Source organism: Tachypleus tridentatus, chromosome 6 (genome assembly GCF_004210375.1).
Source record: "Tachypleus tridentatus isolate NWPU-2018 chromosome 6, ASM421037v1, whole genome shotgun sequence".
Taxonomy (NCBI): Eukaryota; Metazoa; Arthropoda; class Merostomata; order Xiphosura; family Limulidae; genus Tachypleus; species Tachypleus tridentatus.
The window spans coordinates 131,310,026-131,323,060 of NC_134830.1; the positions used below are offsets into that span (position 1 = coordinate 131,310,026).

At 32.5% G+C, this 13,035-nt stretch overlaps 1 protein-coding gene across 1 annotated transcript in view; it reads left to right on the forward strand.

Annotated features, from left to right (window-relative positions):
* Positions 1-1,081: 1,081 nt before the first annotated feature.
* LOC143253670 (failed axon connections homolog) overlaps positions 1,082-13,035 on the forward strand; it is a 52,421-nt gene continuing 40,467 nt past the window's right edge. The window contains exons 1-2 of the mRNA XM_076507876.1: positions 1,082-1,382; positions 8,466-8,604. Coding sequence (XP_076363991.1) covers positions 1,198-1,382; positions 8,466-8,604 — 324 coding nt within the window. The 5' untranslated portion in view covers positions 1,082-1,197. The remainder of the gene's footprint in view (positions 1,383-8,465; positions 8,605-13,035) is intronic.

A 13,035-nucleotide genomic window follows, 5' to 3' on the forward strand; every position in this document is an offset into this window, starting at 1 on the left:
ATTTTCATACTGATACTTCAATATCATCTGTGGTTTGAATAAAATGCATGTCATCATTCGCCAGGTACGTCACTTTGATATGTGACATTTTGTTAGCACTGCCAGTGTTTCATAGTTTTATTAAGTGTACTGCTACTGGTTAATTTATAGGCAAAGGATAAATGACTCGATGAAATTAATGCATTCTATTTTTCAAAGCTGAAGACAATAGAAACTTGTATTGAATTTATTTGTTATTAAGCACAAAGCTACACGTCAGGCTATTTATGCTGTGCCCAGCATGAGTAATAAAACCGTATTTTTAGCGTTATAAGCCTTTATACTTATTATAGTAGGGGTGCTACACGACGAGGATATACTTATATCTCAAAATAAGACTTACTGATGGGAGAAAATTGAACCCACCATTTTTTTTGTATCAAGAGGGCGAAAAGCTGTCACTGACCAGAGGAGCCCTTCTTTCACACACAAATTGTGTTAACTATCAAGCTTTGACATGAATAAAATGCTGACAAACCTAACCTGTTCCTGCTATCACCGGAAGTTCATAGAAGAACTGAATACAAAATGTCTATAATTATTGAAATGTAACTTGTACAAGATGTAGTAATTGAGGTTGTGCTGTATGAATCCTCAGTAAGATCTACGGATCTGAAATGCTCTTTCCGGAATGTTTGAAGAGATACAGTGAAATGTGCAGGTGTGATCGACCCTAAAATAGAAATTAAGTAAATGTTTACAAATATTGCAGAAAAGAAAAAAACGAATCATGAGATGGTGATGACTAACAACCAGAAACTTCATGTGCCACTAAATCATGTATAGATAGAAAAAAAGAATGTACATTTTTAGGAAAAAGATAAAGAATTTAGAAACTTGCGAATTTCAAACTTAGTTTCAGAAATAAAACATTAATTTTTAATTAGTGATTACTTGAAAAGCCTAGTGTACAGTAAACCCTATCCATGCAAGTAATAGGTCCAAAAGTTAATATTCTCTCTTTATATATATATGTATATATAAACATTACAATTATTAAACATAAAACCCCTCTATTTGTGAAAGGCGTATCACGTGAGCGCCATAAGTTCTGATATTTATAAAATTAGCGTCGAAAGAGTGCCGTCTGACCAGCTTGAAGTCGTTCGTTTGGTAGACTGGAAGAGCTATAATCACTGACTTAGTTTTATTCCAAGGATGCCAGCCATTAATTCACGTGGATATTTTGCTGAACCATGGGATACAATTAAATTGCATGCCGAAATATTCAAGCATGTGCATGGAAGAACGTTTGGTAGAATTTCTAAATTTGTTGCAACAATTGCAATAGTTGGAGCCGGCATTTATATTGTCCGAAAGATAAGGGCTGAGAAAAGGAGGAAGTAAGAACATTTATGATTTAGTAATACTAGAAATAGTACTACTTACATGATACAAACTTAATATAATTATATTATTAATAGTAGTATTACTTAAAAGGAGGACGACCTGAGAATCACAGTATTAGTATTACTAGCAGCAATGCGTACTTAGTGCTGTTACTAAAAAAGTAAAAGTGATTAAAAGCAGCTCCTGTAGCCCACTTTAGAATATATGAGCGTCTGGGGACATTACCCAACAGAAGGCTATTATGACAAAATATAATTTACTGTTTCTGTATGTATATAGTCACTGTAAAGTATATTTAGTTTTAAGACGTTAAGTTAAATATTTGAAAGTAAGGGTGCTACAGATCTTTAGTTTGATGTCTTTGGTACTATGTACTATACTGTGGTACAGCCTAAACTATTTGAGGTTATTAATATTACTTTGCAAGTTCATTTTGCCTAAATGCTACATTTTTCAATTTATATAACACTAAATCAGTAAAAGCTGTCTGATAGTTATCCAACTCTTCCTTAAGAGATGCAATAGCCACAGAAAACTATTTACAAAACTATTACAGATTTTAATGCTAGTTAAGTGCCTTATCTGTGAAAAATATGCTGGTCTAGAGAGTTTTTCTCATTACAAATAAATAAACCCTTAATAAATTTGGAAAAATAATTATTTTCATTCACATGGAAGAGCTTTAGTGCAATGACATGTGAACTTTGTCATTTAGCCCTTTTCAAAGTGCTTTGTCTTGGTAGAAATATTTTCAGTAAGACTGTGAGGGAATAAACACCTGATTAAACATAATGATGTATTGTGTATCAGCAAATACTTTAACTGCTAGAATCAATTAGTGTATTTTTGTAGCACACAGAATTTGCAGGGTGGGTCCAGGTGGGTTCATTTGGCAGGAAATAGACATGTCTTCATATCACACACAGAATCAATTTCAGTTTGCACTACTTGTATGTTTATTTTATATAATGTTGAATGAACACAATTCTTAAATCAAAGTTTATCTTCTCTAATAGTCTGGAAAAGAATCACTTAACTAATACAGTGAAGAAATATTTAAACCAATTGACACATAGCTATAGACTACATACAGTGCTTCCAGTCATTTCAATAGTAAACAATAAATTTAGAATGTTAATATGTGGAATTAAGAAAATATTATAAGTAAAAATAAAATGATGTAAATTTTTTCATTTGATATTTTAATGTTATCTTTAACTCTTTTGTTAAAATTCAACTTCATTAATTCAGTCAACATCTATGTCTTTAAACGGTGGCTGTAGTGAAGTGTAAGAAAAATTACACTAAAAACAACATATAAATAAGTGTATTCATAAGGGATGATAGTGCTTTAGCTAATATATGTAGTTTAAAAAGAAATCTAAATGTGCAAACAGTCACTTCTTCAGCTGAGCAAAAATGAAACATGAAACATTTTTTAATTTAAATTTTGTAAGTGATACTCAATAACAAACTATCAGCTCAAAAATATTTTTAAATCCACAATTATTGAAGTGGAATTGTTAAATTTTATGTTGAAGAGTGCTCAGTACACAGAGAGATAAGCATCTAAAAACTTACTAACGTATAACCCTGTTAACTGCCAAATTATCTGAATTTAGAATTTCTAAAACCAATATATCTTGTAATTATCAGCTTTGGAAATCCATCTAATATTATTCATCTTGGAGCACTACAACTATATAGAAAAATCTGCAGCAAGTCATGCCTAAACTTCATAATCAACATGTATCTTTTGACAAGTGGACATCCATAAGCACAAAGTTCACTGGAAGATCCTGTCTGCATGCCTAGGCAACAGTACACAAAATAATCTGTCTGGAAAAGTGACAAATTGTGTGTACACAAGTGTTTATGTAACATGCCAAGGAAAGGGAAAACAATTGCAGAAAACTGATTTGTACCCAACTAGAAAAGGTAGTATAGTACATTAAAAAAAAAAAAAAAAAGGTTGAGAAATTATGTCTATATGTTTGATTGTAAAAGGTCTCGTACAATTTTATATTGGTCAGTATGTGAAACAAACTTCCAAAAGTGGTACATTTCATATTGTAGCATACTAATGTCAGGGGGAGAAAAGCTCTGAATTTTGTGACATCATAATTTTGAAAAGACTACAACATGATATTGTACTCTTGCTAGCTTCAACTTCATACAACATCCTGAGCTGAGCATTGCATTCAGTGTGACAGGAGCATTCACCATGAACATTGATAGCTCCCAGTGGAACAGTCACCATTGCAAGCCATCCTGATAGATCACCAAAACATACACAAGCTTGAATCACCAATTTGTGCATAAAAGGTAATGCAGCACATCAAGCTGAAGAGGTTCTTGCCCAATGTTACCCCAATTTATGTTGAAGTAAGAAACTTCGGTTCCAGACACTCCACTTTGAATGTAGGTAAACACTTGTAGCAAAGGTTTGCACACTTCTTTGCAATGTATAGTCACTGACCTTGTATTTCTAAATGCAGGTGAAACAACTAGAATTCCCATGTAGACCTTGCTCTTGATAACCCACCATCAGTGTCATGTCACCTGGCAAGTTAGTGATTATCTCATATAAGGTATACAGGAAAACTGAAAGGCAAAATTATATAAGCCAATCTACAAACCCATAAATGGATATGTTGTGGCATAATTCACATCCCAAACATCTCTTCACCATTAAGTAACATCAGATTATTGTCCGTAAAAGATGTACACACCAAAACAAATATTATTGTAACAAAAGATATATTGTGTTTCTATCTCTATGTTCATTTTATCCCAGCTGGCCTGAAAAAGTTTGGATTGAGCAAAATGTGTCATTAGCAGTGGATGTAATGAATATAGTATATTTGAAAAACTATTATACACTTCTGATCTTTGAAGGTCCTTAGGGAATTAGATTAAGAACATAGTGTCAAAAGATGTAATAAGCCTAACATAATTCTTTACATTGCAAACCATGGTGTTTGTCTGAACATTCATCTGCCTCCCTTTTGAAAAGTTCAACATTCACTTTTTTTTTTTTTTTTTTTTTTTAAATGATGGGAGAACAGGCATAACATTGATGCCAAAATTCATTTTCCAAGCAGGATATTCTATGCTAAGGTGTTAGGAATTAGTCATACTATCATTCATGTTTCAAAATGTGGTGTAAGGAATAAAAATGTAGATTTTACCATGTATCAATGTTCATCATATCTTAGAAAAACTGCAATGCTCAGTAATTATGTTTCTTAGTGAGGGTTTTAAGTATCTTAGAGCTTTGACTTTGAGTGAATTGAAGAGTGTGACAAAATTAACCTGTCCATACAATAATTTTAATTGAGAGATTGACTTCACTTTTTCCATCACCAGAGATGGATACTTTTTCTTGTGACAAATGTATTTAATTTATGCAAAGGAACTTCTTGTTGTGATGGAGTAGTACAACTTAAAGCCTGAGAGGCATGCAGTCAAGCTTGAGCTGAGTTCATGCTGATAAGGCCTGATTCAGTATGTTTGAGATGAGGCAAGGACTGTACAGAATAGAGTTTGTGTCCTCTACAAAAGTTAGTTTCTAAATTAAATGAAATGAACTGTTGCTCAAGTCCAGTCTCATAAGTGCTTCATTCTGGCACTTTTATAATCTTATGGCTAGCATGAAAACCAAAACGATGAAGCCAATTATTTATGATAATGAAAGTACTCCATTCCATACAAAAAGACCAAGACAAACCCTTCACGCACATGTACGTTAACCAGTGCAACAATAGTTACATGCACAAGACTTAAGTTACAACTGTCCCTATCTGAGCTGCAATTATATGCAAGTATGGAAGTCATCTTTAATTTGGCTGAAATATTCAAAGTCCTAAATACATTTAAAGATAACTCCATGTTCATGTGATATAAGAACTTCACCTTTTAAGAAACTTACAGAAGCCAAATCATGAAGTTACAAGTTAGTGTTGGTGTATCAACACAGCTGGGCAACAGGTAGCATTTCTGAAAGACTTTTTGCCTTTACCAGATCCTTACTCAGCCAAAGAAAGATTACTTTTTTTGTAGGAGCCATTGACTCATTGCCCTACAAAACATTATTAGCAAAATCTCAAAATTTTGTAACTACAAGACTTATCTGTGAGTTTGAATCACTACCACCATTATCATTAGTTTATCACAGTGGATGAGAACTTTGGATAAATGTAGCTAACACATGGGAAAGTTTTGAAGCTGGTCAGAATGCCTTGGTAGTAACTTTATCTAGAAGATATTTACAATAGTCCAACTGTTCATTGTTATTGAAAAAAATTGCTCATAATTGGTAATGTGTACTAAAACCAAAATCTAAAGCAAGATGCAATTATTCTTGAGTAGGATGAGCAAATGGTGCAATAATGCAAGTGGTAATCAAACCTGCCAAACACACAGCCAATGTAAGAGATACTGGGAAGGGCAAACCATTGCAATCCTTTGCAAGCACTACAATCCTCCTTAAAGGTGTGCTGTGAAGTACCTTAGAGTATCCAGTTGTGTTAACACCATGGTTGCCAGAGCTACCAAAAGCATCATGCACCAAAAACTGCAGTGTGAAATACAGCTGAAGAACACAGTATTCTTGTGCCCTATCAAAGGCTTATCTATTCCATCTTAATGAATTAACAATGATGAGTATGACTAAAGCTCTTTAGCACCTTGCAAACCCTGGCAGGTTCAAAGAACACCAATGACACTTAGAAAAACATTTTCTTTCACTTGCATGTTGTAGTGTAATGACCATACATTCCATCTTTGAGCTAATGTCTTTTTCAATTAGGCTTTTTTTAGCTATGTAGTGACTCTTCAAGGTCACTAAATAGGGAATTGGCTAAAAGGCACCACCACATCCAGTTGTGGATGGAGAGGTGCTACATAATAACTAATGAAATAACTTGTGACCACCCTATCTCTATCCCTTGTTCAATAACCACTGGGATTGGTGTAAATCAGCCTAAACAAAAATGTGGAGGTTTAATAGTGAAGCTGTAGAAGCCTATAATGGCTTATTTAAAAACAATGGTTGACAGTAATCTGTCATTGTAGCCACAGATGACTTTTATACCAAAGACATCAAGAGAGCTGACTTGGCATTCAATGTCTTGTGGAGTAGTAGCATGCTGAATATGAGTAGTGGAACATTGAAGCTTTTCACAGATAGAATTAGGATGGAGTTAGAGGTCATAAAGTAAGCCCTCCTCTGGGTTCTATTTGCACAATGAAGTGCAAATAGACAATATCACCAATATATTTCACTGACTCAGAGATAGTACTGATGAGGTAAAGCTAAATGAGGGAGATAAGCTTTCAAGAAAAATCTCTTTATGAAATCCAGCCCAATGTAATAATATATTGCCATTTTACCAAGATGGGCTTGCAATGTGAACATGATTGTACTTTGTTCTGCAAGTTTCAAGCTAAAAAAAAAAAAGTTACTCTGAACCATATATTTGCTATTGGTTCATTTACTTTGAAGTTTCTTACAATAAGTCTATAAATACACAATTTTTGCAGTTCAACCTAAAGGTGTCAAATATTAATTTGATATTAATTAATGCAAATTTTGTATTTTGAACTATCTATATGCATGTGCAAAACATTGAAGTTCCAAAATGAAGTATTTTGTAAAAAAATAAATAAAAATAAAATAATTGTAAGATAATTTTGGACCCTTCACAATATAGAAAATGATAGGAAAAACTAAATCAAATGATGCAGATTTCTTTAAGTGGATGCTAGATGTTATTTAATAATTTTGTTGAGTATTTCCTCCATCATCAACATCATTCCTGTTTCAAAAGGGTTAAGATCCATCTTTACTTTTGCATCCCATGAATGCAGAATTTTTTATCCAGGATCTTAACTGTGGCATTAAGATAACCACTGCATAAACTACAAGCTAGATTTGATCCATGAGTGCTTTAACCACAGTATCAAAATGAGAAGGCCACTAGAGTGATGCAAATTAAATTCCAATTAAAGAAAACTAACTACATCGGTGAAAACATAAAAATCAACCTGATGATGAGTACAAGTTACCAAACAGTACAAGTTTTTTTCAATAGAAAGTCACTAGAACCAGCATCAACTTCATCAGTTTGTTTATTGTTGAAACAGAAGAGTTGTATTGATAGCAGGTGAGTCTTTATTCCAGAGGTGTTTGTGACTACACCATCAACAGGAAAAGGTATCCAGAAAGATTAATATTAACTTTTAATTGCACCATGTTGGGTATTGAAATCAAAACTAAAAATTACCCTGGTAATGAGAATAACTCCATGAAATATAAGACTAACACATTTTAGTGGAATTTATGTGGAAATTTAAAGTTTGGAATTAATCTGTGATTCTGTAGCTGCAAGCACTAATTGATGTACAGAGCTGTGTACAAAGTTTCTCACAAGCTTTCATTATGAATATGTTTAACATTTAAACTTCTGTACAGTTATTAGTAATTCTTTGTTTATAAAGAATTGGAGTATTGTTGCTGCATGAGACATTATTATGGTGTAGTCAGTGATTATTGTATCTTAATGTAAGTAGTTTATAGGAGATTGCTAATAAATAAAATTGTTTATATTCTGGTAAGTTTGAGTAACTTAAATTAGTAGCAGTAATTAATATAATGTTGCTGATGGAACTTTTATATGGTAATAGTGTACTATTGTACATCTTTATGACCTATATTTTAGTGTAACATATTTAGTACTGAATAAAGTTTAAAATTTATGAACTACTGTGCTACAGTAAAAACAAATGGTAAGATGTTTCTCTGTGTGTGTGTTTACATCCACATAAGTGGAATTTTCCATCTTCAAGCACTAAATCTTGCATAGTTATCACTGTAGTAAACAATTCACAATTGAATATTTTCAATGATAAATGTAAAATGTACTGTTTTTCATTCAAAATATAAAGTGTTTGACTAGTTTTACAATAACTTGTAAAATTTTGACAGTTCCATTCTATTTACCTAAAATGTTACTAATTTTTGCCGTATAAGTAAACACTGACATGCAGAACTGTCCTATCGTGTAATGTTTCAGAAACCGCCAGCAACAAAGTAGAGCCAAGAAAGATGTAGTTATTTTACATCAGTTTCCACGTGGACTATATGCACCAAGTATTTCACCCTTTCCACTTAAGCTGGAAACCTATCTCAGAATGGCAAACCTTAAATATGAGGTAAGATATAAGTTTTAGTCCTCAGTTGTTTTTTTTTTTATATCATTTAGTATAAGGAGTGGAACAGGAAGCTTTCTTTTTTTCATCATTGGATAAACTTAGCATTGTTATAGATTATTGTAGAATGTAGTGGCCTATTGCTATAAACAATCTAACATTATCTAACCTGCTAAACTTTATTGTTTAGTGATTTATTAAGTACAGCATTAAATGCTACATATAAAATTGACATTCTGCAATTTTCATCATTAGCATATTAATTATGAATTTTAATATAATTAGTTGTCAAAGCATTTAAGACATTTCTCACTGAGAACCAATATACATCACATTAACTCCATCTTAGTACCAAATCTTCAGCTATATGTTCAGGCCATATTTGGATGAACTAAACACTATATATTCTACAGAACTTCAAAAAACATGTACTGCATTGTAAATTTATTGTGTTATACTATAAGTGCTTTTCAACCTTTCCCAATATCATTCATACCTATGTTTTTCACAACAGCTCATTTACCCTGGTTAGAAAAAAAATCTTTAAATTAAAATGAAAAATTATTTATTGTGACTTAAGTGTACGGCAGAGCATACCTACAGTCAAATACACCACTGAAATAAGTTTATTTATAAAACAAGTAAAATAAATAACCAATGAATTTTTTATATTTATTGTATAATCAATAATACCTATTCACCCTGATTCTGATCTCATTTAATGCCTAGATGAGCCATTCACCCAATTGAGAAGCACTGCTATAGATAACAATTTGTTGGAATGTCAAGTTTTTAAATAATTTCAAAAACATGATAAAGAAAATATTCACAACATTCTATTCTAGACTGACCATATTTGAAATTCATAATGTTGTAATTTTTATTTTTTATTGATAATTGTTTATGCTTCTGTCAAGGTTAAGCAGAAAAGCAGGTATCTTGCACTTTTCTAACAGTGAACTCTTATGAACTGTGTATCTTTTGGACATGTGGTTTATATTCACATCAAATGAGACTTGTAATTGTAGGTCATAAAAAATCTATTGTGCAAAATTTGAAGTGTTTTTCTATCAAATAAATTTTTTGTACTTTTGGTATGAAAACAGAAAAAAAAACTCAAGATTTGAAATGTTACATCTCGGGTATTTTTTAACCCTTTCCATGTGGGTCAAAGGTCATGTCATCATATTTGTTGACGTGTATTCACAATTTGATTGAACTACTCTTTTATGATTTTATTTCAGTAAGTTTGGTATCCACATGTAGATTATAATTCAAATGTTAGTATTATATGTTATTTTTAAATTTAAAAGTAAATATTAAAGTTAAACATCGATTTGTATGCCACATGGTATGTTGAATGCAACATTGGTACAAATTAGATATTTATTATGTCAACATACTAAGTCTATAGTTTCTTATTAATTAGGCATTTAAATTACCAATGTTGAAAAGCTAGAATTAAAATAACCTCGTATCTTTCCATTTTGCTGAGATATGGCTTATGTAATAAATCAAACATGGTGACCCTTTTCATCTCTTTATTTTTAGAAATAGCCCTTTATGTACATGTACTTCAATATATGACATTTAAGTAATTAATTAACAGCTTTGAATGTCTCCCTAATGGTTTTTCTCGGCTATTTTAATGTGTTATAAGTCCTCCACATTCTTTTGAACCAAGGTTTCAAGGAGCTTGAACTTTCATGTTTTTAGACCTAAGTACAATTTAGTTTCTAAGCTTGCTGAATTATAGTGGAAATCTTTGGTATCAATATTGTAATTTATTTTTTTGGTTATTCAACTGTATATATAAAACCTAAAATAAATTATTTCATTTCACATTCTCCATGTGCACAAGTTTAAGTTTACATCAAGCAGCAACCAAGTTCAAAGGTTTTAGCTAGATGAAATAATTGTTTGCTTTATTTCTGTATTTACTGTCCTATATGTTAAAAATAAGTTTTTAAAACCTATTTCTAAATAATAATAATATCTATATACATATAATATATAATTAAATGTAACTGTATCTTACAAAATACTTGTCTATTAAAACACAGGCAAGACAGGTTCACATTGTAAGGACTAAAGGTCAGTTTTATACTATTAGATACAGTAACACAAGTGCACACATGCTGCATCATTGCAACTTCTGTATTGTTAGCCAGGCATCACTAAAATGTCAGTATAATAAAAATAATAAATGTGTAATTTTATGAGATTTTTAGCTGTTTTATCTAAACATTTGTTTTTCTGTTATAATTAGAGAATGAAAGATGCATAATTTTTATTTATTTCCTAATTCTTGTTTGGTGGTTATAAGAACAATCTATTCTACCAAACCTGTACAGAGATTCATAAGTGAAAATAACAGGTAAAATATTTTATTCTTGGAAAATATTTTAACTGTCTGGACAATATAAAGATTTTGCGTGTGAAATTTGAAAATCTTCTGATACACAAGTATTTTTGATATCAAAATTAAAATTACATTGTACGTTCGATAGGCAACGTACAAAAATAAGAGGAGTGAATATCGGTGGTTGACAAATCTTAAAACTTGGTAATAATTAAATTTGATACTTTACACCTGAAAGCATTTTAATTTTTCTGATAATCTGCTAAATTACATTAACATGGGCTTAATTTAGGTTTGTAGCATGAAAACTATAACAAGCACATAATGGTTACAATGTCAGTCTCAGGGACCAAGTCTGTGGTGCAAGAGTTAATGGATTGCCTTGAAATTTGGTATGTGAAGTAAGAGTTTGATAAAGCCCATCCACTAAAATTTGTATAGTTTGTACTACCACAGTCTGAACTATGGAAGGTGGAAAATTGTTAAATTATAACTTCTGTGTGTCCTGTAGGGTTTTTCTTCCAAGACACACTGTTTCTTGATTCCATTAAACATTTTCTTTTTTGTAAGGATACATGTACAAAGCATTACCATATTTAGAGGTACTTCTGAAATGATACTTGCCTTTCTATACCACTGAAAGCTATTCCTCGTGCACAAATGCTGTGTAATTTCACTGAAAGCTATTCCTCGTGCACAAATGCTGTGTAATTTCACTGAAAGCTATTCCTCGTGCACAAATGCTGTGTAATTTCACTGAAAGCTATTCCTCGTGCACAAATGCCGGGTAATTTCACTGAAAGCTATTCCTCGTGCACAAATGCCGGGTAATTTCACTGAAAGCTATTCCTCGTGCACAAATGCCGGGTAATTTCACTGAAAGCTATTCCTCGTGCACAAATGCCGGGTAATTTCACTGAAAGCTATTCCTCGTGCACAAATGCCGGGTAATTTCACTGAAAGCTATTCCTCGTGCACAAATGCCGTGGAATGTCACTGAAAGCTATTCCTCGTGCACAAATGCCGTGGAATGTCACTGAAAGCTATTCCCCGTGCACAAATGCCGTGGAATGTCACTGAAAGCTATTCCCCGTGCACAAATGCCGTGGAATGTCACTGAAAGCTATTCCCCGTGCACAAATGCCGTGGAATGTCACTGAAAGCTATTCCCGTGCACAAATGCCGTGGAATTTCCTGTGTGTACTAAAAATTTCCGCTTTTAGATTTATCTACATGTATTGCACATGTTAATTTCAATTAACATGTTGTAGAAATTGGCTTTGATTTATCAATGATTGTGATGTAATCATAATTCTGCAGCCCTCTGCCAGTAATCCTGTGACCACTAGTATATGATCATGGGCTCATTCTTTCCTCAGCACTGTCTGTATTCAGATGTGTTTTTCCTGTAGTTTTTGAGTTTTTGGTTTCTTTAATTGACTGCTTTTCCTTTTGTAGTGCTTCACTGCTATTGCTTTGCACTTTTACTATATCCAGCTGATTGAAATTTTTGAGCCACCACATTTTTATTTTAGGCAACTGTCAACAAAGTGTGATAGGTTAAATATATATTGAAAAAAAAAACATATTCCTTTTTGGGCATATCCTGTTTGTCTTGGAATCCTGGATTTTGGGATACCACATGTGAGATTCTGCTATTTGTTTGATTTTCTGATTCATTGGTCCACTGGTACCTCTTTCTACTGCCATCCTCAGAAGTTATGTAGGGCTACCTCTCTCCTGTTCCTTGGCTAGCCATTATGGCTCTTGATACCTTTTCTTTAGAACCAGTCCTGGGTTCTGATCCTATCAATGCCTCATTTTTCCAATATACCCTTCTATGTTTTTCCTTTATCAGTAACTCTGGGGTCTTCCACAGATTTTTAATCAATTCTGTCCTCTTTCTTATGCCATCTTTTCTCATTTTTCTTTTTTTTATCCTCTTATTGATTCTCTTCATATCCAAGATGGGGTTTCTTCTTGGTTGGTAGTGGGAGCTGTAAAACCTGTTTCCCACACCACTTTGGGCATTTTATTCCAGTTTTTGTCATCCCCACAAAGTGGGGAATTTG